At 36.7% G+C, this 24981-nt stretch overlaps 1 protein-coding gene across 3 annotated transcripts in view; it reads left to right on the forward strand.

Annotated features, from left to right (window-relative positions):
- GRIN3A (glutamate ionotropic receptor NMDA type subunit 3A) overlaps nucleotides 1–24981 on the forward strand; it is a 142385-nt gene that overhangs the window by 73753 nt on the left and 43651 nt on the right. For all 3 annotated transcript variants that reach the window (XM_039855527.1, XM_039855522.1, XM_039855512.1), the window contains exon 4: nucleotides 21710–21855. In XM_039855527.1, the coding sequence (XP_039711461.1) occupies nucleotides 21710–21855 (146 nt within the window). The remainder of the gene's footprint in view (nucleotides 1–21709; nucleotides 21856–24981) is intronic.

Below are 24981 nucleotides of genomic sequence, written 5' to 3' on the forward strand. Positions count from 1 at the left end.
AGAATATAAATGAATGTAGATATATAAATCTATGTATCTCCTGTGGTTTATGTGTTTAACGTGATGATTAATCAACATCCTGAGGGTTAAACATGAACTACTTAGCTTCACAAAAGGACCACAGATATGATTTCAATAGTAGGAACTGAAAATATCAATGTCAATAAATAATATTTATTGGATACCTTCTATATTTAAGGGACTATGCTTAAATATAGAAGGTATCCAATAAATATACCTTCACATGGATTTTTCTCATTTAAACTTTACTGCATCCATGCAGATGAGGAAACAAGCCTAAAAGAAATTAGGTAACTTGACTAAGGCTGTATAGCTAATCAATGGTATAGACAGGATGCATACCCAACAATATCTGACTGAATTATTCCATTCCTGTATTTTACTTATACATGCAGTAAGAATGTCCTCCGCAGCTTGATTTATTCCAACCAGCCCTTTCCACACCCCTGGACCTTTAGTCTGGGAAGACTGCTCACACAGAGAGATGATTCAAGGGCAGGGACTGCTGCTGAGGCCATGACATTTGAATTTGTGCACATACACTCTATGGTTGAGTGGGGCATGGAGAAATGAGAGAGACACAGATTAATTCCCACCCCACCCTCATCATCATCATCACTACTACCCTACTAGAAAAGTGTTACAGCAAGAATACGCCTTTTAGGATACTTCAAAAAACTAATAAAAAGGAGTGGTTTATCGTCACAATGTCTTTCATCCACCTCCGTTGTGGCACACTGTCACAGCCTCAGATGATGCCCTGCTGCTCCCTTGCCACCACTCCCTGTGAAATGGCAGCATCTCTGGGCTTGCATTTAGAAATCTTCAAATGAAGCTGTAGTGTCTGAGTAGGAACTGGTGCTGGTTCACCTCCCCAGTGCTAAATTCTCATTCCACCTTCAGTACCACTCATCCAACATATACTTTGTTCTGAGAAGACAGAGACAAAATCAGCCTCTGTTCATCAAGATATTGTTTGTACTATGGAAAAGCTAGATATAATCTATAGTCATTAAGAGGAGATTGGAACATACTGTTGCTATTAAGAAAAAAAATTGAGCTAGATATAGTCAAGTAAAAAAGTAGATTATAAAGAACATGCATATAAAATAGTCTTTAAAAACATCCTACTAACCTTTTGTTTTACTGAATTGGCAATCATGGAAAAGGGTTGCTAACCATTAGAATACAGTGATACTAGGGGCACCTCAAATCTTTCTTCATGCCACAGGTCCTCAAATTCTCCCAATGGCAATTTCTTTGTGTTAAGAAATTTTCTTCCAGAAGGCCCCTATGTAAACTGCATATGTTTCAAAATAAGACAAATGTTCCCTGGAAAAAAAAATATTCTGTTTCCGATATGGATTATTAATCGAGACTAGATGATTCTGCTTACATAGAGATCACTGGATAGTTCCATGAATTTTAGGGGGAAGATACCAACCATCAGATTTGTGGAAGAGATCAAAGGAAGAGGCAGCCATCATAGCTTCCTGCCAAGATTCAGCTTCCTCTCACTTTCTACTCCTCATTGCTGAGGCCACTTCTCCCTCACATTCAGGTACAGCCTTCTTCTTAACCTTTCTTTCAGCCAGGCTCAGGAAGTAATCCTATTCTTATTCAGGGATAATTTAAGATGCCCTGTCCAGATCCTTTCTTCCCACAAGTGTAGGACAAGAACCAGAAGTTTTAACATCTCCAGGAGCTTGTTAGAAATGCAGAACCTTAGGCCCGACTCCAGACCTGTTGAATCAGAATCTGCATTTTAGCAAGATCCTTGTGTGTTTCATTTGTACAATACAATTGGAGAATCGGTGCTTTAGGTTAGTTCTCACATGGCCCAGCATCAAGCAACTTTGCTGCTGGCCCCATTCTTACCTTTACTCTTGAATCAGTGATATGTTCCAGGATTAAACTTTACTTCCATCTCGTAATTGTTATCATGCTCTATTAACAGCTTCAAGGTCCTAGTGTCTTCCATATTGTGATTCCCCTTAGTTCTGGTCCTCTCCCAGCATCTGGGAGATGCTTTGACTCAGAGTCCTAGCCTGGCAGCTACCATTTTAACCCAACTAGTAGACATCTAGGATAATAGACCTTTACGATTTTGCTCATTTTTCACCCAGAATTCTCCCTACCCCGCTATCAAATTGATCTATATTACTTCTGTTCCTTCTAGCCAAAACCAGCAGCAATACACCAGTCCATCTTCTAAAGAACTTCAGAAAAGCATGCCTGGTCTTTATCACTGGTCCACCTTTACTGAAAAGAAGTTTTTCTCTGTCTTGCTTTATAAGTCTTTTTACTCTTGCTCTTTTCTTTGTGGGGATTGTTACCAGCTTATAAGCTTCTTTTTTGAACTATTATTAACCCATTTCTCATCCTGCTCTTCACATCTTATAACAAATCATTGCATCCAGCTTGTCTGGAGGAATGAAAGGTGCTGCCCCTGTACTCACAAAGTGTTTCCATCAGCTCGCTTCTGCACAGGTTCTTATCTACAACTGAATGAATGCTGAAAGAAAAAAAAATGTTTCACCTATAGGAAATCAAGCTTTGATCCTGATCCAGTGATTTTCTTTTCATTTCTACATGCTTTTAGAAAATGATCATTTTGCTTCACTAATATGGCAAATAATGACACAAACCTCTTGTAAAGCACTCCATTACTTCCCAAAAGCTTTTAACCTAGCACCTCAGTTTATCTCCTACATTTGGTGGCAGAAAAAGCATTTAATAGAAGACTGAGGCTCAGAGAAGTTAAGTGATTTTTTCCAAAGTTCAGGCTGATACCTAAACTCAAGCTTCCTAATTTCAGATCCATCACAATTTTCAGTACAATGTGCTGCCTCATATTAAACTATACTAAAAATGCTTACTAAGCATACAAGGAGAAGAATGCTCACGGCTCCCAAAGCTTTGCTCGGCATTTCAGGAAGGTAATTTGAGAAAAAGAATTATCAGAACAAAGAAGAAATTCATAATATGTCCATTTAATTAATGCTTGGCATACATCTAGTACTCGTGAATTACTTTAGGTTTTTAGATGGTTTAAACTTTCAGGGAGCTGAGCATTTTGCAGGTCAAATATCAAACCAAGCTGCCAATATACTGAGAGCCAAACTCAAGTCCAAAAATGAAGAATATATTTTGCTTTGTGTCATGTAACAAATGACTAATAGGCAGCAAGGGCTTTCAGGGTTATAATTTTGGTCCAAGGTTCTGATAACTACATGAAATCTTTGAGTGGTTTATGGTATCATAAGGTGAAATTATAGCTCCCTATGGGCGTAAGTTGTTGAAAATACTTTTGACCATTGAGTACTATAACTAGCCTGTCCTTTATAGCAATCACAGGGAAAACTATATTAAATGCCTAGTCATTTTGACAAATGACTTTAAATGTAAAAATTATTTTTTAAAATGAAAATGGCAGGCAGGCAATTTATTAATCCATTCCATTCCATTCATATGTATAAGTCACCATATGTCCACCACTAAGATAAGAGCTGGAGTTACAACAACAGATAAATCAGATCTTTAACCCTGCCCTCAAAGAACTTTCATATTAGCAGGGGAAATAGACATTAAATGACCATAACTATAATATACGTGTTGTGATGATGAACAGAATGCTATGCCAATGTATTAACAGGAACCTGACCAACTTGGAAGGGTGGAGTAGACACACAGCCAGAGAAGGCCTCCTTGAAGATGTAATCATAGAGCTGAACTCTGAATGATAAATCAGAATTATAAAGGGTAAGAGGAGAAAGCTCATTCTTAACAAACGGATAATAAAAGTGAAAGAGAGAAAAAAAAGAGACTTTGGAAAAACACAGAGATGTCACTTCCCTTCAAATGACAGGAACAGCTATATGGATATGCTAGAGGAAAAAGCAGGAAAGAATCAGAAAATAATGTAACCTAGACATTAACAAGAAATATACATACACACATACATATTTAGGCATATTTTATATGTATATGTGATGTGTATTTCTCATATACATATTTATAACATTACATGCATATATATATAACATTACATGCATTTATTATATATAATATATCATATGTATATATCATAATATATGCATATAATATATATACACATAATACAGTATATAATATACATATATTTTATATATACACATAATAAAGTATATAATATACATATAAAATATATGTATATTTTATATGTGTGTATGTATGTATATAATATACATATATTTTATATGTATACAATATACATACATTTTATATGTATGTTATAATATACATATATACATATGTTTTATATGTGTTATAATATACATATATATGTTTTATATATGTATATAATATACATATATATTTTATATGTATATAATATACATATATGTATATGTATATTATATACATATAAAATGTATGTATATTGTATACATACATATATACATATAATTCTGAATGATAAATCAGAATTATAAAGGGTAAGAGGAGAAAGCTCATTCTTAACAAACGGATAATAAAAGTGAAAGAGAGAAAAAAAGAAACTTTGGAAAAACACAGAGATGTAACTTCCCTTCAAATGACAGGAACAGCTATATGGATATGCTAGAGGAAAAAGCAGGAAAGAATCAGAAAATAATGTAACCTACATATAAATATGTTTATATGTATATTATATACATATAAAATGTATGTATATTGTATACATACATATATACATATAAAATATATTTTATATGTATATTATATACTGTATTATGTGTATATATTATATGTATATTTTATATGTATACAGATATATATATGTACATATGTAGACCAGATCAGAATTTGAAATGAGAAAACACCAAGCCATTTTCTATAAAATGCCTTATCTCCAGTGACAAAAGAAAAGAATAATTTAATATTCAAAGACTCATAGAGATAACACTCAAAAGAATACCTAATTAGGATGACAAAATCAGATAAGATCATAAAATATTGTGTTGAATGAAACTATAGGTACAAGACTCTCACAGATACTAAGAGGTTATTTAATTACATTAAATGAAACATTTACCTAGTGAAAATATCATTCATTTTGGAGGAGAATATGAAGGTCACCATCAAATGGAAAAGCCCAGAAGGAGTTACTGATCACACAAATCATCTCAACAATACTTCAGTATCATTTCAAACAAGTTATATTATTATTTTCAGTGATATTATAATTTTCAATGTATCACACTGAAATCACAAAGAAATCATCTAAAATCATGCACATAAAATGAAAAACAGACACAAGAAAGATTATGTTTCAGAATATCAAACTACACCAATAATAGGTGGAAGAAAAAAATAAATTGAAAACACAAACCAATAGAACAAAACATTGACATATATACCCCACATTCTAAATAAAGATCCTTAGACATAGGAAGAATTGGTTTTAGTTTTATATTTATGATTACTTCTGCTCCCGAAAGTAGATTTCACTAAGAAAACAACATTTTTAGGAAAAGTCTCAAAAATGTGCCATGTACAAAAGACTCACATAAAAGAGATCCAAGCTAAAAATTAAAAATTTGATTAATATAATTCAAAAAGTGTAGAAATTATTTTTAAATGTATTTTGCTACTTTAGAGTTCACCATAAATTCAAAAATCATAAAAGTAACCTAAATGTTTATTTCCTCTCTGAAAAGCTGTGTGCTAGCCAAGCATTGCAATCGAACCCTAAAAATAATGAAATATTTTAACTATTTTTGCATTAAATACTATAATATAGTCACATAAAAAAAGAATCTAGCCTTTGGGATGAATTATAATGTTTTTAAAATCTTACTCAGATGTCATTTCTGAGACAAGTGGCATGTAATGACTGAAGTTTTAATAGCCATTCATACTTGGAATTTTTTATGCATTAATATTACTTGGAGTAAAAACGAATGGCATTTTCCAAATACAATAACTCAAAAATAAATGGAGACATTTGTGCAAATGTTTCATTTTTGAAAATCACCTCGGGCTGAGTCAAACCATGGAAAATTTTAGCTCAAAGGAAAATTCTTTCTCCTCCCCCGCCCAAAAAAAAGTCAGAAGGATGTGAAAATGGGATTATAATGGAAGCTGTCTTGCAACATTAACTGCAGTGTTCATTCCCCTAAAAGCCATAATTCATGGCTGTTCTACAGCCTCTTCCTTTCGGAATTATGCATATTAGAGGAAAGTTTGAATACATAAAAACTAAATGCTGATAGAAAACCAAACCTCATAAAAGACAAGTTTACTTGACCAGTTTGCACTGAAGGAAAATATGAAAGCTCACTACCCTGCCCAAGTCCAAGGTGTCTCTGGTCCAAGGAGATCGGGAAAAGTATGAAAATTCCAATTTCAGAGCACCGCACGGGGCTTACTGCCTGGAATCCTTGCTCGACCCGTGGCGGTCAAGTCCATCACTAGGGGACAGTGCCTTCAATGGGAGGAGGATCTGAGAACTACTGGCTCTCCAGGGAATTCAGTGCAGGAGTTGGCCTTCTAGAGGGACAAACTGCTACACAGAATACTCAAACTCACTCTTCTTTCCTTCATTTTTCTCTTTTTTGCTCTCTTCTGAGGTTCATGGAAAGCATCTCATGAAAACTGTCTCAGGCCATTTCAATCATCTTTGTAATTCCCGGAACCTAGTACAGAGCCTGGCACTTGATAAACATTTGCTGGGGGGTGGGGCGGGGGGAGGAAAAATGAATCTTTAAATCCTGTTTCAACTCAGAAAACTTGTGTTTGATCTTGTCTGCTATATAACTGGGCTTTGTGATCTTGGACAAGGTACTTAAATGCCTTGGATTCCTTACCTGGGAAATAGAAGTGAAAATAATAACTGCTCATATACCACTATCCTTAGGCAATTATGAGATAATGTATATAAATACCTGAGCACAGTGGCTGGCCTGTATCAGTGTTATGTAATTATTTGTTAAATCTCAATTCTCCAGAGTTGTAGATGATCAGATGAGTGAAGAAGAACAGATTATAATTAATATAAGGGCTAAGGATCCACTTGAGTTGTTTTTCTCATACCTCTGACAGTAGGCCGAGACCAAATGCATCCTTGACTTCTCCAGGAAGAATTACAGCCAACGTTCTTGACATTCAAGATTTATGCTTTGACATACATCTTTAAAATAAAGCCTGTGACCATTTTTAAATGGGAAATCTCTGAAGGAGCCCAGAAGTATTACCAAGGAATATGAAATTTATTTGTATAATTTACAGACTTATAATAACCCTTCAAGTAAGTAGCATAAATTTTAAAATCTGAAAAGACACTACACATACACACACACACACACACACACCGAACTTATTGTGCCCTTCATTAGCAGAATAAGAATCAGCCAGCAAGTTATGCTCTGTGCCTAGAGTCTATGGAAGACATAAAGAACAAGACATAAAGATCACAGTTTTGTCCTCAAAAAATGTATAATCAAGTGAAGATTAAAACACTGCAGTAAAACTAAGAAACGGAGTATGTTAACCCTCAAGTACCCAGTATCTCGACTGCCCTATCAAAAGTGGCCTCCCCACCTTTCTGTCTCTTCATACCATTTTTTTTTTACTTTTTCTCATTTTTTTCACTTCTTTTCTTTAATTTATCCCTATCTGTATGTAATTATCTGATTTGCCTTTTAATTGTTTTTCTCCATAGGAGTAGAGACCTTTTCTGTTATTCACAGGGATTATCAACTGGTGCAGAGTGTGTGTGTGTGGTGTGTGTGTGTGTGTGTGTACACACACTACTGAATTAATGGATTCTTTGTCTTTAAATCTATCAGTTGACCCAAAGATCCTAAGTAGGTGACAGACAAGACCAAATCAGAAATATGCTTGAAATCTTTCAGCAAGAAATCATTCATTTCTCCTTCTATGTTCTTCTTTTACCAGTTAATATGATTCCAGAAATATTAATGAGGCACTGTGATTGTTTATAGGAGTTCAAAGGAACTCATATTCCCTTCAGAAATACATTCAAGTAAACAACTAACTATACTACACTGCGATTAGTGAAATAATAAAAATATATAAAAAGGAGAAGATAGTTATGCCTTTCTTGGGAAGATCAGAAAAGGCTTCTAAAAGGAGAATAGTACTTAATCTGGATTTTAAAGAAAGAATAAGAAGGACCAGCAGAAGTGGGAGTCCAGGCAAAGGTAATAACATGTGCAAGTGCAAAAAAGGCAAAATTAAATCAAATGATGTGAACACTGGACTTAGAGACAGATCTTTGTTAAATTTCTGGATTTTCATTTATAGTTGTTACCACTGTACCAGTTACATGTTACTATAATAGTGCCACGTAACTAACATCAACGGTATACAACAAAAAGCATTTATGTAGCTCAGAAACTTGCCAAGTTCAGCTGACCTAGTCTGAGCTCACTTATATATTTGGGGCTTGGCTAGCTATTGGCTGACATGGGGTGGCATCAATACTTTCTGGGGTGATGTGGTTCTGCTCCACACAACTCATCTTCCAGCAGGCTAACCCAGTCATGTCCCTTCTCATGGTGATAGCAGAGGGCAATAGCACAAGCAGAAATGTGCAAGCATTTTTCTAAGACTATGCTTACATCGTGTCTACTAACATTCCAGTAACAAGAGTAAGTCGCCTGGCTAGAACCAGAGACGGAGAGGGAGGGCACTCTCCATGACTTGGCAATGGGTGTGAATCAAGGAGGGAAGAAGAATTGGACTCATTAATATAATCAATCAGCTGCACCTGCTTCATCTCTCTAGGGTTTGGTATCCTATTCCATAAACGGAGAACACGACAATTCCTTCATCTTGGTATCCCAGGGTTATTGGGAGGAAATGTATAGAAGGTGTTTTTGAAGTTTTTTAGCTGAGATAAAATAGACAAAAAGTTGTTATGGAAATCTAAGAGACTGGCATCACTGTGTTTGTGGTTTGCATACCAGCTAGACACACCTTTAAACTTAAACTCCTGTTTCATATTCCTCAGATAAAACAATAGTCTCAAACAAGGCTAGTACATTTTCCTGGCTCTAATCAAAAAGGGACATCTAAATACCAAATTTGGTCCCTGAGATAGTGAGGTCAGCTCAAATAGTACTCATGAAAAGCACTGAAATATCATCAATGGCTACTTCTAGAATCAGGGAAGAAAAAGAGGTATGCCATAAAACTTGTTTATATTTTACAGTGAGAATAGATTCATGTATTACTTACATTAAATAAATATGTTTTGAAAATTTTTCATGAAGTTAAACTAGTTAAATTTTTCCATAATTTCCTTTTCAACCATTCAAACACTGATCCAAATCTTCAGGGTGGCTTCTGTTCAATTTTCATCCTTAAATAACTATGTATTCATAGACTTTTAAATTTTACTTTATTTTTATTTACATGACTTAAGTAATTACAACAGTCTAGAAAACTAGATTCTGGTTCCAACTTTGCCATAAGCAAGTCCTTGGCCATGGACAAGTCACTTAACCATGGTCACCTCTAGTTTATCTGAAAATTAAGGGTTATAAATTAAATAGTTCTAGTATAACCAGGTCTAACATTCTATAATTCCAGGGAGAAATGCTCCTTTTGAGCCAGCTTCTCTGAAAATTATCAATCTGAATATGAACAAAGAAAAGAGGAAGAAGGAGTTAATTTAGGGTTTAATAAGTAAACAAATTTTAAATCAATTTTTAGTAAAAATATTTCATTACTTTTAATATACACTGATGTAACAAATGATTTTAAAAAATAGCTTCTACTTACAATTTTTTTATACCAATGAGATACGCTTAACTTTTTAAAAATGCAAACTTTTAAACTTGGTGTAAATTAATTAACATTATGAATTTTTAGGCTCTGGGTCAATTTTCATTTTTTCTTTCTCTACACTGTAGGTGTATTCATTCATCAAACACTAAGTTAGCATTTACTGCTACTCTCTAGTCACTAGAGACAGTTCATAGATCTGCTCTTCCAGATTGTACCAAGCCAGTTTCTGCATATGAATTATAAACTCCTCATTTCATGCTCCTAGTTTGTTTGCCATGAAGATTACTCAAGATAGTGGAATCAGAACTTACATTCAGGTTAAGTTCCAGAGGCAGCACACAAGTTCAACATGTTAAATGTGTGTATGGCATAGCTCCACTTAGCTGTCTAATCTTGGCCAAATTGCTTTATCTTGCTGATCCTCATTTTTCTCAACTACAGTCTTTATGAATCGTTGCATGTTTTTTTTATTGCTGCATGAAAATTTTCTCAAATTTGCAAAAGAAGTAGAAAGAAAATGCCTTTTTAACTCAGCTGACTGCTGCCCTTAGATGCTTGGCTCACAAAGCAAAATGCTACTTTAGTTGTGCTGCTCTTGTGAATCATTTAACACTTGCTGAACAGAAAAGAAAGATAAGCAAACACGAGCTCAGTCATGAACTGGGAGATGGTCTCAAGTGGAAAAACTGGGGGAGGAGTAAGGGGCGGCATCTTCTCCTTCCGGACACATTGATTCGAAACAGATGCTTGAATCTTTGATCCCCTCTCCCTTGAATAATGGCTCTATCACTGATTTCCTGAGCATGCCAAGGCAAAGGCAGACTGACCATTCATCCATGGCTAATAAAACACACAGCCCAAGGGGTAGCCTAAGAGGAAAGCAAAGCAAGAAGAAAGGATTTCTCTTCTTACTATTATTCAGTAGGTTGTCTGTCTTTCTGTTTGTCTGATGTTTTCCTTCAGCAGCTTCACTAAGAGGCTGGCTTCCTGGGGTCTATGCTGTGGGATTATTGATCTTTAGACTAAACCTCCTACTGTATTTTGCACCCAACCCACCATGAATGAAGGCCACATTGGACTTGCTTTGATATTTAATTCTTCTGAGTTACATAATTAAATAAAACTGGCATTAAAACAAGTTCCTCTGCCACAGGGATTTCGGTAGTTGTGCCAAAAAGCTTACATCACTAGACTTGAGGTAAATTTATAACTGTTTTCATTCATTTGCATTTAATCAGCCCAGAATTGCTGACTCTAGTTTAGACAAGGACCTGACTGCCTGCTCAGTCTGCAGGGGACAGTACTGCTGGTGATGGGCAAGGATTCGAATGAGAAGTTTGAGTTCCACAGTCCACAGATCATTTTTCACCTTGAAGTTTGACTGGATGGCAAGTCAATTATATAACCAGAAATCCAGGGTTATTCTGATGCCATGGGCTTAAAGGAATCCTCTCTTTTTCCGTAAAAGGCATTGCTCCTCAGCTGACCAAGTTCAGGCCGCAGTTCTGCTGCTTATAGTGAATCACATCTTTAGAGGGATCATGGTTCTAATGTAATTATGTTATGATCATAATCACTGTTGAAAATCCCAGTAAGACTATCTATCTATCTATCTATCTATTTATCTATCTATATATATATATATACATGTAGTTGTGTTCTAGAGTCAGCTGATAGGTGTATAACAACTGACTCCAACAGTGTGGGCTGAAGAACCTGAGGAAAGTTATTTCATATCTTCGAACTTCATTTCCCTTATCTATGAAGAAGTTATTAACAGAAACTACCTCATAGGTAGTTTCAGAGTATAGGAACTCTGAAATGAAACGATGAATGTGGAGGGCTATCCCTATCATCAGCACAATAAATGATAACTACTAGTATTAGCAGATTATTAAGGGTTAATTAAGCTCCCACAATTGGCTGTTGGGCTACACATACAATGGCCAAACTCTTTCAATTAGCCATTTTACTGATAAGGGAACTGAATTAGTCTCACAGCAGTTAAGGGAATAACTGGTAAAAACAAAACACTTTTGTACTGTCTTCTCTAGTAGTCAAGAGCATAAATAATAGAGCTACACAGTCTGTCCAATTCTGTCATTTATTGGCTCCATAAATGACATAATTTAGTTGCTTTATACCTCAGGGTGCTCATCTAAAAAAAAAATGAGTATAATGATAGAATCAGCCTCATAAAATTGTTGTAAGGATTTAAAAAGTCAATATGTCTGAAGCATTTAAACAAAGCCTGGCACATGGTGAGCTACATCATCACCATCATCACCACCACGCTTACCATTGCAATTACTCTTGTTCTATGCTTCTTTATTTGGAAACATCAATAGCATTGGTAGTATCGGGAGTGAAATACTTAGTCTGACATATAAGAGAAATGGACTTAGCACCATGAGATCATTCAATATAAAATGGGATTTGAAGGGGATTTTTGAATAAATCAGTTGGAAGAGTCTCAGTGAACTGAAAAGGATAGGCTGCTTCAGATGAATGGAAAAAGACACTGAGACTAGGGTCAGAGAAGAAGAAAAAAAATTATATATACACACACATATATATATATGACTTACTTGGAAAAAATAAGGAGGAGGGGAGGAAACAAAGACATAGAACATTTGTAAAAGAATAGCAGTAATCCCCCTATAAAATTCTATTTTATTCTATACTATTCTGTACTATTCTGTAATTTTTTGGTTTGTTCTATTCTATAGTGTCTAAAGGCTAGACACTATAAGACCATGATAACAAGCCCTACCCTTGTATTACTATGCATGAGACAGAAATATACCAAGGACTTTCAGAGGACGAGTAAATGAGTACTGCAGGGCCATTTCATGGATGGGATGTTGCTAAGCAAATTTAATTCAGGAAATTATTTTTTAAAGAAGGAAATAAAAACTGGAAACTTATGGTTTCATAAATGGGGAAGTAAATGGGGAAGTGTTGTTAAACATAGCATACTAAAAAGAAGAAATAAAGAACCGTGGTTTCTATCAGCCATATTCATTTGGGGAGGGGCTTATATGTTCAATGGGATTATATTTGAGCCTGAGTGAGAGTTTTTTAAGCTCACCTTCCCATTATTCGTGTGACCTGGAACAAGTCCCTTCTTAACCTTTCTGATCATGGGCCTAAACCTGCACTCTAAGTTCAGAAAGTTCCTACATGCTTATTGGCTGAGTGATCTTGGGTGAGTTATTTAAACGCAAGCCTTAGTTTCTTGTGTGAAAATTAGAGATGATAATAAATATTTCATAGGGAAGCTTAAATTATATAATTCATGTTAAAGTTTTAGCATAATGCCAGACGCATGGGGAGTGCTTAATGAATAGAAGCTACCTCTATTAGCATCAATAAAAATAAACGAATGGATGAAATGTTCTCTAGCATCTCCTCTAGCTATTCATCTTTCCTCTAGCCTGGACTCCCTAATTTTACAGCCTCCCCAGCTTTGACATCTCTCTTCAGATTCAGTCCCTAGCCCCCACCTATAAGCCAAGTAGAGTGGGAAAAAAGAAACATTAAGATGACCAGTGTGCCAATAGAGGTATGTGTGAAGATGTGGTGAGGCTCGCAAGGGAGGAGGGAGCAGGGATCAGTCCTCCTACAGCCACCCCTCCCCCAAGACTGCTGGATTTTGAACACGAGTATTTGACCCCCATGGGTTACAAGATGAATGTGCTTGTTTTAGGGAGCTTGGCCGATCCATCTAGCTTGCTTTTTTACCTTTAATAAATAGAACACAGAAACTATCAGACTGCTAGTGCTTGGTGAATGGAATAAAATGCATGAATGAGTTTTGTAAACAGCACAGTTCATATGTTGCTGTTTTCGCTGCTGTTGCTATAACTGATAAATACCTTGTTTAAAAACCCAAAGGATATGGATGGATTCTTTGTCTTATTTCTTTAAGCTGGCACTAGTTGTTTGGATTAAATTGACCCTTAGGCTTGAGGAATGCCTATCTTATGTGTAACTTCTTAAAGAAAAAGAATCTTTCCCTAAGGCAGAAATTAATAGTACAAGTTCTCAGGTTTCTGGATTCAGTTCCTTGATCTACCCCTTTCTGACTGTGTGGCCTTGGGCAAGAAGATGCTGAACCGCTTCAAGCTTCAGTTCCCTCATCTTTAAAATGAGGGTAATGATTCTGTATACCTCAAAAGGATGCTGTGAAAATTAAATGAAGTGAGGAATTTAAGATCTTGTCACAGTGCCTGGAATGAATAGCTACTACTATTATTAAAATAATAGCTACTACTATTATTAGAATAATAGAGAAAATATTATGGAAGAAATACTATTATGGAAGTATTATGGAAGAAATACTATAGAAAATAATAAATAACTCCAGCTTTGATGAGATGACAGATACACAAAGTCTGCGTCAAAATGATGAGGAATGGAAGAAAGTGGCAAGGAAAAGAAGGAGATAAAGAAATAACTCAGCCAGAATGAGTATGTCTATCACTGGCCAACTCTCATAACCTCAGGCTTGTGGTTTAAAATTAACGTGCCCCTGAGATTTAAAATTAAATTTTAACTTGTCTAATGCTTCATTTTCAAATTTTATAACTGAGTTGTTCTATTACCCTTCCTAGATAGAAACAAAGAGTGATAATAGTCAGGACCTTCTGTTGGGGGACTGCATATTCCATGCAGCTAGTGATGTGTCATACTAGAGCCTAAGTCCGGGCAGTGGCCGGAAGCCTGCTGAGATTTATCAAACCTACCTCTTTGCTCATTTACCTGCATAGGCATCTCTTAAGTGACTGATGGTGTTTTACAATAGAGAGGAAAATTTGAAATTTGGGAGTCAAGGAGATAGTTTGACAATATTGCCTATACTCAAGGCCAGCAAACATTTTCTATTTGGGCCAGATAGTAAATATTTTAGGCTTCATGAAACTAGATACACCTACTCAACTCTCCTGTTGTATTATAAAAGCAGCCATAGACAATATGTAAATGAATGGGCATGACTGTGTTCCAGTAAAACTTGATTTACAAAAACAGGTGGCAGGCTGGACGTGGCCCATGGCACATACATAATTTGCTGAGCCTTAACCTATGCAAAGGATTTAATACAGTGACTCAGGTTGTCAGAATGACCCGGGCTAAAGCTCATATAAATCAAACACAATGTGAAAGAATGTTGTTGACTAGAGATTAGCTGACCTAACATAAAGGGCTTCAGATTGAAAAAGAAGCGTCAGTAAAATGCTTAAATTTAAATGGAGAATGTAGCTTCTGGAGAAGAAAATAGGAATAACATGGAGAAAAGAAATGCAGCGTAAATGACTCAGTAATTCACATAAGAAACTGGCTAAGGCCCAGAAACATTACTTACAGCCTCATTTTTCTGTATTCTTATGTTCAGAGCATGAGTAATAACTCGGTGAACACACATTTCTGTTTGCTAAGGACTGTCCTAGTGGGCCTGTGGTTCTTGTTAATTTTCAATAGCGTCTCCTTTCAAAGAAGTGTCCTAGTTTGCAGTATAAATTATATAGCCACACCTATAATGAACAAAATGATTTTGAAATTGTAGTGCAGACAGGAATATATTATTTAAAGTTATCATGAAAACTTGGACAACACACACCTATAAAGGCCCAAAGGAGCGCTGGATAACAGTAAGAGCTTCAAGTCAGAGTCAGATTCAGATCTTAATTTATCAGTTCCTGCTGGTCTTAAGCAATGTGCTGAACATCCCTGAATTTCAGTTCTTTACATGTAATAATAAATAATAAAAATAAATAATAAAAATAGCAAACTTGTTAGACTTAAATGTGTTAGCATATAGTAAATATTTGAAAATATTAGCTGTTATTTTATTATTGTTACTGTTATTATTATATATTCACATAGATAGATTGGTTGGGATGGAACAAAAAGTCATTCTCCATATACAGAAGCTATGCCTCAAGAGGAGTGATTTCCTTATCACCGGAGACATTCGAGCAGAGACTTGATTGGCACGTAATAGTGATATTATAGATAAAGCCTTGCTACTCAAGTCTGGTCCATGAACCAAGGTATCAGCATCAATTGGGAGCTTGTTAGAAGTGCAGACTTTTAGGCTCCTACCTAGACCTAATAATCAGTCAGAAGTTACATTTTGAAGAAACTCCAGGTGGTATATTTAGCTTTGCTCTAACGGTCTGAGGCATCAGTGGACGATTTGAGCAGATGCCTTTTAAAGCCCCTCCGAACCCTGAGGCCACCTCATATTATAGAGTGCATAGGTTTTAAGTGGATACGTAATGGGTGGGGAGAAGCTATGGTCTCAATATACCCCATTCCGTTGGGCAAGTTAAGAATGGCCCTTCCCATCCTTTTTCAAATGACGTTATACCAGGTCCAGTGACTACGTTCCATTTATTATTTAAGTACCAATCTCAGATAAAAACAAATGTATACTTTAAATGAACATATTCAACATTGAGATTGCTTTTTAATCTAAAACATCACATTTACCTTGGACATAGCAGTTTGGTTATTTCTTGAATTTGCTTTCATTTTGTTTCGAGCCTTTTCTCTGCTTCCAGCGAAATGTCTGATTCTCTGTGTAGGTGCTCTGGGTGGAGTTCAGTATTCTATTAATACCAGACAATTCACATACAAGGAGATAGCTTAACCTTACATATTTCCTCCAAGGCCTGAAGAGGTTGACACAAATATAAACAGAATTGGAAGAGCTAGTGAAATATTTAGCTGAGATTTTAAAGAAATTCTTTTCTCTCTGGGACTTCCTGGTGATGGCTATAATCCAGCTTAAATGCTTTAGCTCTTTGTGTACTTTTATCCTCCCTCCTTGAGTCAGGCTTTCTGACATCCCTGGCTGTTTGAATTACACACCATGTGGACACACAGGAGAGACTATGCCAATCCATCGGGTTGCATCAACTGTTTCTTAGATCTCTTTTTCTGATTCTATTATTCTGTGACTGCTGAATAGCTCATTGTCTTTTTTCCATTAGACTCTCACATGCAGAAATACTATTCTGAATTAAGTATGATAAGAATTAAAGGAAAAAAATTTAATTTTTGACCAGAAAGACAACATGAAGTATGACAAAAATATCAAATTAGTAAGATGTCTAACCTAAGAGAACTTTGTGTTAATAATGATGACTTATTTATTAAACCAGTGTTTATCAAGACTCTACTATGCACCAAGCACTGTATTTGTTGCATGATGATGATGATGACGATGACAATGATGACAATAATAGCAACTTACATTTGTTAGGGACTTATGACCACACAAATGAGGTAGGCATGGGCCCTGTTCTCATGGAAACTTATGAGCTAGCAGGTAAAGCAGACATTCAACCAATAATTCCAAGTATGATCAATATTATGTGAAATTGCAGGATACAGTGGAGTCACTGAAGGCTTCTCTGAAGAAGTGACATTTAAGAATTAGCTACGCAAAGGAAAAGTAAGGTTGAAGAGAAAGCATTCCAAGCAGAATGAAGACTATAGGGGAACAGCTCTGATCAGGCAAAAAATATACATTGGAAGAACTGAGAGAACTAGCCAAAGATTAGAGGGCCACAGGGAGAGTGGGGAGATGAGGCTGAAGAGAAGGAGGCAGGAGCAAAGTCATGCTGAAACTTTAGAGGCCACATGAAGAGTTTCAACTTTATCCCAAGAGCATCGTGGAGCCAGTTGTTAAGAAAGTGAGTGACATGATCAGATTTGGGCTTTAAGATTATTTTGATTGGATTGGAGGGGAAGAGAGGGCATGTACAGAAAGCAGACATGATGGTGGCTTGGATTAGAGAGGTGGCAGTGTTGTAAAATATCTCCAAGTTAGAGTGGGGATCAAGTCAGGCTTAACAAAGTGCTTCCTCCCATGGAGTCTGGTTACTTATGTTAGTACTTGAAGAACTTTTCATTCTCAAAACTGTTTCCTTCACAGGCATTAGAGTCATGTGGGACAGATGCGGGAACCCATGAGCAAAAGGCAGCAGGCAGCCATGGAAAGCACAAAGGGCCAGTCCCCCCACTGGGATTCTGAGCCTGGGTCTGCTGGTTCCCGACTCCTTCCAGTATCTGGGGAGGGAGTGATGTATGATACACTCAGCAGGGAAAAGAGGCCCGGAGTACCTAGAAATAGTTCATAGGCCATAAAAGTATTGCCACAACATAATGTGAGGAAATGGACTTCTGAAAGAAATTATTCTCATATACGACACAAAAGTGTTTTAATTACTGATCTGAAACCCTTTTACCTTAAAAGGAGAGTCCATTTTGAAAGCTTGAGTTATAAGCTAAATTTTTAGCTCCATCTGTGCTAAGTAGAATGTCAAAGCTCTCATCTCCCTCTGGGTTCAAAGAATAGTTATGTCAATTATTTGTCAAGTACTTTATTGAACAACTACACGATGAAAGTAATTGGAATGCAATGTTTAAATAGCTTACATTGAGCTTCCAGTCCACCGAATAAGCTTAAAGTCTAGACATTAAATGATCACACAATTAAAATTTAAAAATGCAGCTGTGCTAAGTTCTACAAAAGAAAGGTATCTGTGCTCTGAGGGCTTTATGAGGGGAGGATCTGGCATAAACAGCAAGTTAGGGAAGGGATGACTAAGCTGAGAGTAAAGAGGTAAATAGAAGTTAAACAGATGAAGGGAGGATGGAAGAATAGCAGTATAATTCACTAATCTGATGAACATGTTATAGAGCATCTGTCAGGCGGCAAGAGTCATAATAGGTAACTGTGACACATACACAAAGGAAACTCGGTCTGCATGTCAGGGCAAAGGACAGTGGGCTGAATCTTGCTAATCACTAGCTGTGAGCATTTGATTGTTACTTTACTCAACCCTCAGCATCTTAATCTGTAAAAGAGAAAATAACATCTATCTTGCAGGATTATTGTGAGAACTGAAAATGTTCCAAATGCCTAGTTCACTGCCTGGCTCATAAATAGCAAATCTTGTGATGACCAGACCAAAAGTCAGTATGACATAGTATCAGAAGCAGTGTTCACAGTGGTCAAAAATTCCCTATTTTCAGTCAGACTATCTGAGTTTGAATCCCAGGTCTAAAGCTTACTAGTCCTGTGACCTTGGACAAATGACAAACACTCTAATCTTTAGTTTCTTCTTCTAGAAAAGGAAGATAATAGAAATACTTCAAAAGTTTCTTAGAAGGATCAAAGGAGATAATACATGAGAAGTATGAAAGATTGTTAAATAAATCCCTAGACTACATATTATGTGTGTACAAGATTCTGTATCAGGACATATACATAAGTAGCAAATTATTTTTGTTACTGTTTATATGGATAGGAGGGTGGAGCTAGACAAGTCCAAAGATTTCATATAGAAAGTCTTGATCTAGGCCTTAATAAATGAATGTGTTGGGCAGACAGAATGCTGATTAATTTGCCGTGCTCAAGCCATAGTGCTGCCAGTTGCTGTTGTGAGAATTGCAAGGCTTAAGGAGAATGCTTTAAGAGTCTAGTGAGTTCCTTCTGATAAACCTCTCTCCATTTGCTGCCATGAGCTAGAAGGCAGCATGATGTGTTCAGTGATAGCAGTGGCTTTGAAATCAGACAGACTTGGGTCCTGATCCAATCTCTACTACTTACAGCTGTGTGATTTTATGCCAGTTCTCTGATCTTTGGTTTACTAATGTTTAAAAAGGGAAGTGATTATAGTGCCCTCTTCATGAAGGTGTTATGAGAATTAAACAGATAATGCATGTAAAGCACTAAGCACCATGTTTGTGGCACATAGTAAGTATTTAATAAATGTTAGCTGTTGTTGTTATTGTTGAGGCCTGATTAAGGTTATGCTGGCATAAAATATTAGAATGTGTGCAGTGTATGGAATGATTACCTTAAACACAAGGTATGTCATATCACATACTGAACACTGGGGTATCCAAAGAAATATCAAGAACAACCAGGTGGTGTGTAGCTATGGGGCAGTGATTGCAATTATTTACCTTTGTGGCCCCAGTAACTCTGAGAGCTATATACAGTAGGTCCTCAATAAACTGTAAATAAATTAATGAGTAATTTATTTTGCTGATTGTAAGATAAACTTTTTTTCTACTTAAAACGTGAGGCATGTTTCTGTAGGCAATGTGTAAATAAATAAATTCACCTATAATTTCAACACTGATGGGACAAACATTGCAGATATCTTGATATATTTTCTTCCAAGATGTGTGGCTGTCTACATATATGCTACATATATGTGAGAGATCACAGCATTTATAATAATCATACATATTTAATTTTGATTATATCATATAAAAGTGTTTTTCTCCATTTGTCATATGAGCATTTGCCTTGTTTTATTAAATATATTTCACATATTTAAATGTGTTAAATATGTTTCACAAACATATCTATACATTGCATAACATTTTATAAGGGTGTAAAATATTGCCATATTGTGAGACCTTTAGTGTGTGTCAAAACTAATTCATCTTCAAATATAAGTTGCTACCATATTCTGTGAGTTCTTAACCTTTTGGGGTTGTAAACAACTTGAAAGCCTAATTATTAAAAAAACAAAAACTTCTGTGCTCTCTCCCTCATAAAAGAATATTACTAACACCTATTTACATAAAATGTTGCCTACAATTTCAGGAGCTTTATTAACTCCATGAAGCCCATCCATGGATTCCTGTCCCCAAGCTTCAGGTCAGAACCAGTGATGGCAAATATGTTAACATGAGATAGAACGAAAAAAAAAAAAAATGCAAAAACTTTACTGTAATAATTGTAGAGAAATATAATCTTAAAAATACTGCTGTCTACAGAATATTTGACTATTTTCAGAATATGGCCCAATCCCAATTTAATCCTATATTTGAACTAGTCTAAGCCTAGATTCCACATTAACTCTTCTCTACAACTTTCATGAATAATAATGTTTCATGTGCTCTATCTTGACTGTTCTTAGTGACAGAAAGCCTCTGCGGGATTTGCAGTGCACCCCCTCTCCTCACTGTGAGGTTTTGTACCGGGAGAGCTATGACATTCTGGGTCTACTGCTACCCTTCTTCTCTGTTGTTTTTAATTGTCTTACACGCTATTTCATTTGAGCAAATATACAGCATGACTCAGCATCGGATACCACAGTTACTTAAATGAAACAGATTCGCTTTCTAAAACATCAAAAATAAATTCAACAGACTTAAAATATGATACAATAAGTCCTCATATAACGTCATCTATAGGTTCTTGGAACTGTGACACAACAATGTATAACAAAATGAATTTTACATAGGCTAACTTGATATAGATAAGAGTCAAATTCCTAGGGCATCTCATCAATGTTATAACTAAATGGTGTTGAAATGACATTATTCAAGGACTTCTGCATAGCGTAAAGACAGAGAGACATAAAAGAGATGTAGTCACTGCTTTCGGTCCCATGTATTTGAATCTCAGGATGCAAGGCTTTAGGTTGGCCCTTGTGTAGTTCTAACCAATCAAAGGCTTTAGGTTGGCCCTTGTGTAGTTCTAATACAATCTTTAATGTATTACCTTAACTGTATATACTTGGTCTGACATGCAATTTATAATAACGAGGCTTATTCTACATGCCAATTTATACAGTTTCTAAAGGATTCTGATAGGTTCTCTATATATGCAGAAAATTGTTTTTTGTTTGCTTGTTTGTTTGTTTGTTTGTTTGTGGTTTTTATCTGTTTGCTTCTGAAGATGGAACGATTATCAATGTGAAAGCTGGGATATGGAAGAGCACCTACCTACGCCTATACATTTCTGTGTGCACATTTATGCATGTGGCATAAAATTCTATGTTACTAGCTACTAAAGCATGGTAGAATGAGGAAAATTTTGAAAACACTTCTAAGACTAATTTACATTAAAGACAACATTTCTTTTTCTGCCTCATAGCTACATCATCCCTCCCAAGGCTTCCGCTTTGGAACTGTCCGGGAAAGCAGTGCTGAAGATTATGTGAGGCAAAGCTTCCCAGAGATGCATGAATATATGAGAAGGTACAATGTACCAGCCACACCCGATGGAGTGCAGTATCTGAAGTGAGTGTCAACCTCTTGGGTCCAATAAGTTCTCACTGAAATTAGTCATTTATCTACTGATGTAGTGTTTGTTGTTGTTTTTAAAAAACGACAGCTAAATATACCCACCGTGTTCAGTAATACCTCACACTGTGTGAGATCCAGGAGGCAGTATGGAATAGTGTGCATTTAATTATGTGATCTAGATTACTAGTTACCTGCTTAGTCCCAACTTAGCAGTAGCTTGGCTCAAAGTGTTGGTGGAATCATTAGTGTAGCAGAAGGTAAGGGAAGTAAATGTTGGCTTGACAATGCTTGAGAAAACAATGGTGCAGAAACAATCAACCACTTAGGGAATGTGGCCAGAGGATAAAGTGTCCCAAAGCAACCCCTTCCTTCACAGTGAATCTCTAATCCCATGGACTGTCTCCTCTTGCCACAAGGAAGTGGGATTTATCTTAGAGATTTCCTGTAGAAAGGAAATAAGATAAAAGGCAATGATCCTATGCCTGCATCCTTCTCATCAGAATTTATGAGAAACAGTCAAGAACAATCACATTGCCATGGCAGATTATAAGACCCTGTAATTCGTTGAGGCTGAATGCAAAGGAAGATGGTGCAGTTATGGATCAGCTCACCTATTGGCCTGGGAGAAAAAAGGAATATCTCCTAATAAGCACCACAGCATGAGAGTGAGTAGCCCTCTCCCTCCTACCTAATGGTCTCAGGACAATGACATGTATTCAAACCTTTAATCCATAGAATTGAGCAGCATCAGGAAACTGGTGTCTCGATGGTCGACCAGATGATCTTCCCAATGGACAGCAGGACATGCCACCTCAAATTCTTCTTTAAGAAAGAAGGGAAAATAAATAATTTCACGAGACATAAGGGCTCTGTGTTTCTCAAGAGCTTTCATAATAGGCCCCTAAACAACTTTGTAGAATTTTAACTAGAGGCCAGAGAGAAAGCCTTGTGCTCTTAAAGTTATATATGGTGCTTAAGTACTAAGAAATGGCACTTTTAATTTTGCAAGAACATTAAAACATTAGTGTCTCTCTCAAATACAGTTTAGGCTCCCTTGCCTCCAAGCTCCTCTTTTTTGCTTCCCATCTCTTCTTCAGGCAAATTCATGGCTGAGAGAGAGAATAAGATGGCTCCAGACAGTAATAGCTCATAAACTAGGCTCTTCTGGCAAAGGATGAGATGGGCCACTGCTACAGTCCCCAGTTCCACTTCACTCAGGGTATTAATTTATTCTAGAGGTTTCACCTGAGAAGGCCCCAGTGCTCAGAGCTGGTTCTACTCTAACCTGGAAAGAAGAAATAGAAAAGCAGGCACAGATGAAGAAGCTAAGGCCCAAAAGAAGCAGCATGTCCATGGTAATGCAGCTAGCAAGTGGCAGAGTCAGGATTAGAATCAGGTCTCTAGAATCCAACCCCTACTTTTGGCTAGTCTAAGAACCATAACAGAAAAGTAGGTCCTTGATGTCCTTGGTGTTCAATGGCAGAGTCAGGTAGAATAGTCCATGTTCCAGCAGCATTCATTCCAGTTAGTACCTGGGGGCTTGTGAGAAATGCACCATCTCAGGCCCCATCCCAGAATCTGCATTTTAATAAACTCTCTGGGTGATTCACTGATCCAGGTGAAATTGGAATACAGGCAGACCTTATCATTAATGCATTCTCACTTCCTATCTCTGGGCTCTCTCCACTTTTGACCTAGTCACTGCCTAAGCTCTTAGCCACCACCACAAGCAACCCCAGTCCTCATGTTAGCTCCCTGACATCCCAGAGCCCAGACCTGCAGAACACAACCCCTGCAGTCATCTGTATGAGACAAGATTCTCCCCTCTCCTATCGAAATTCCCCTGGGCTTGGTCCTACTCACTTAGGGCCTTGCTTTCTGAGGTGATGGTTTTCCAATCAATTAATCTTGATTAAAGTGTTGATTTATTTTAGTATGTTTATATATGACTGTGTTTTTGTGTTTTATGTATTATGAAATGAGTGCTCAAAAAGACAGCATGAGTCTGTAATGAGAGAAACAACTGGAGGCTCTGCCAACTATAAGGATGACTCAGTCAGTCCAGAAGCTACTTAAACCTGGATCACACCCAGCCATTTCCTCACCAGTGACTCAGGGCCCCATGAAAGTCTGTGAGCCGACTGCTTCTTGCCTTCCTATGCAGTGCAGACCTGTCATAGCTAGCTGCACTTGGTAGTCCAAAATCAAGAGTAGTTATTTAAGGATACCACTGAGACTAGACCTCAGGAATTACTCGTTCAGTTGTTAGAAAAACTGAACCCCAATTTACTGTAACCACAAACATTTGCAGAGTATTGGTAAACGGTAACTTGTTGCTATGTAGCTCCCAAGGTACATTCTGCTACTGTGAACATCTTGCAGTTTGATTTTGATTTTATTGCCAAGAATCTGTTAAGATTCCTCATCATCAGCTCCCAGGAAACAATTCATATCCCCGTACTTTCTGAAGCTTCCCACAGCCGTGGTGCTAGGAGATGTTCTTCATTTTGGTTAAAGTTAAACATAGGTCTTGTCATAACTTAAATCCAATACACCATGGAGAAGAGAATGTATTTTGAATCGGCTATTTTACTTCCTGGAAAAGTAGAAGGAGGAAGCAATGGTCATTGGCACAGAGAAGGGATACACAAGGCATCTATTGACATCTTGAGCCCAGCCCACAGCCAATTCACTGATACCATCCAGAGACACCTCCTTAAGTGATTCTTGCCTGAACTGCTTCCTGGGATGAAAGTGAAACATAAATGTCTAGAGATAAATTAATAAATCAAATCACTAAGATCTATTACATATGCTTCCTATTCCATTTATTGAATGTTAGCCTATGGACTTTAAAGAGACCTTAACTCTCTTTGCCCCAGGAGTGCTAGATCTCTTATTTTCATTCCCTTATATCTAGGGATCATGACAGAAAGAATTAAGAATTGCCATATACTGATTAATGAGCCCATCTGGCTCCAACACTTATTAGCTGTATAACCTGGATCAAGTTACTTCAACTCTCTGAGCTTCAATTTTCTCATCTGTTAAAACGGTGTAAATACCACCCACCTCACAGTTATTATGAGTGATAAAATGCATGGCGAACAATAAATACGA

The sequence above is a fragment of the Pteropus medius genome, unplaced genomic scaffold (assembly GCF_902729225.1).
Source record: "Pteropus medius unplaced genomic scaffold, Ma_sr-lr_union100, whole genome shotgun sequence".
NCBI classification, from domain to species: domain Eukaryota; kingdom Metazoa; phylum Chordata; class Mammalia; order Chiroptera; family Pteropodidae; genus Pteropus; species Pteropus medius.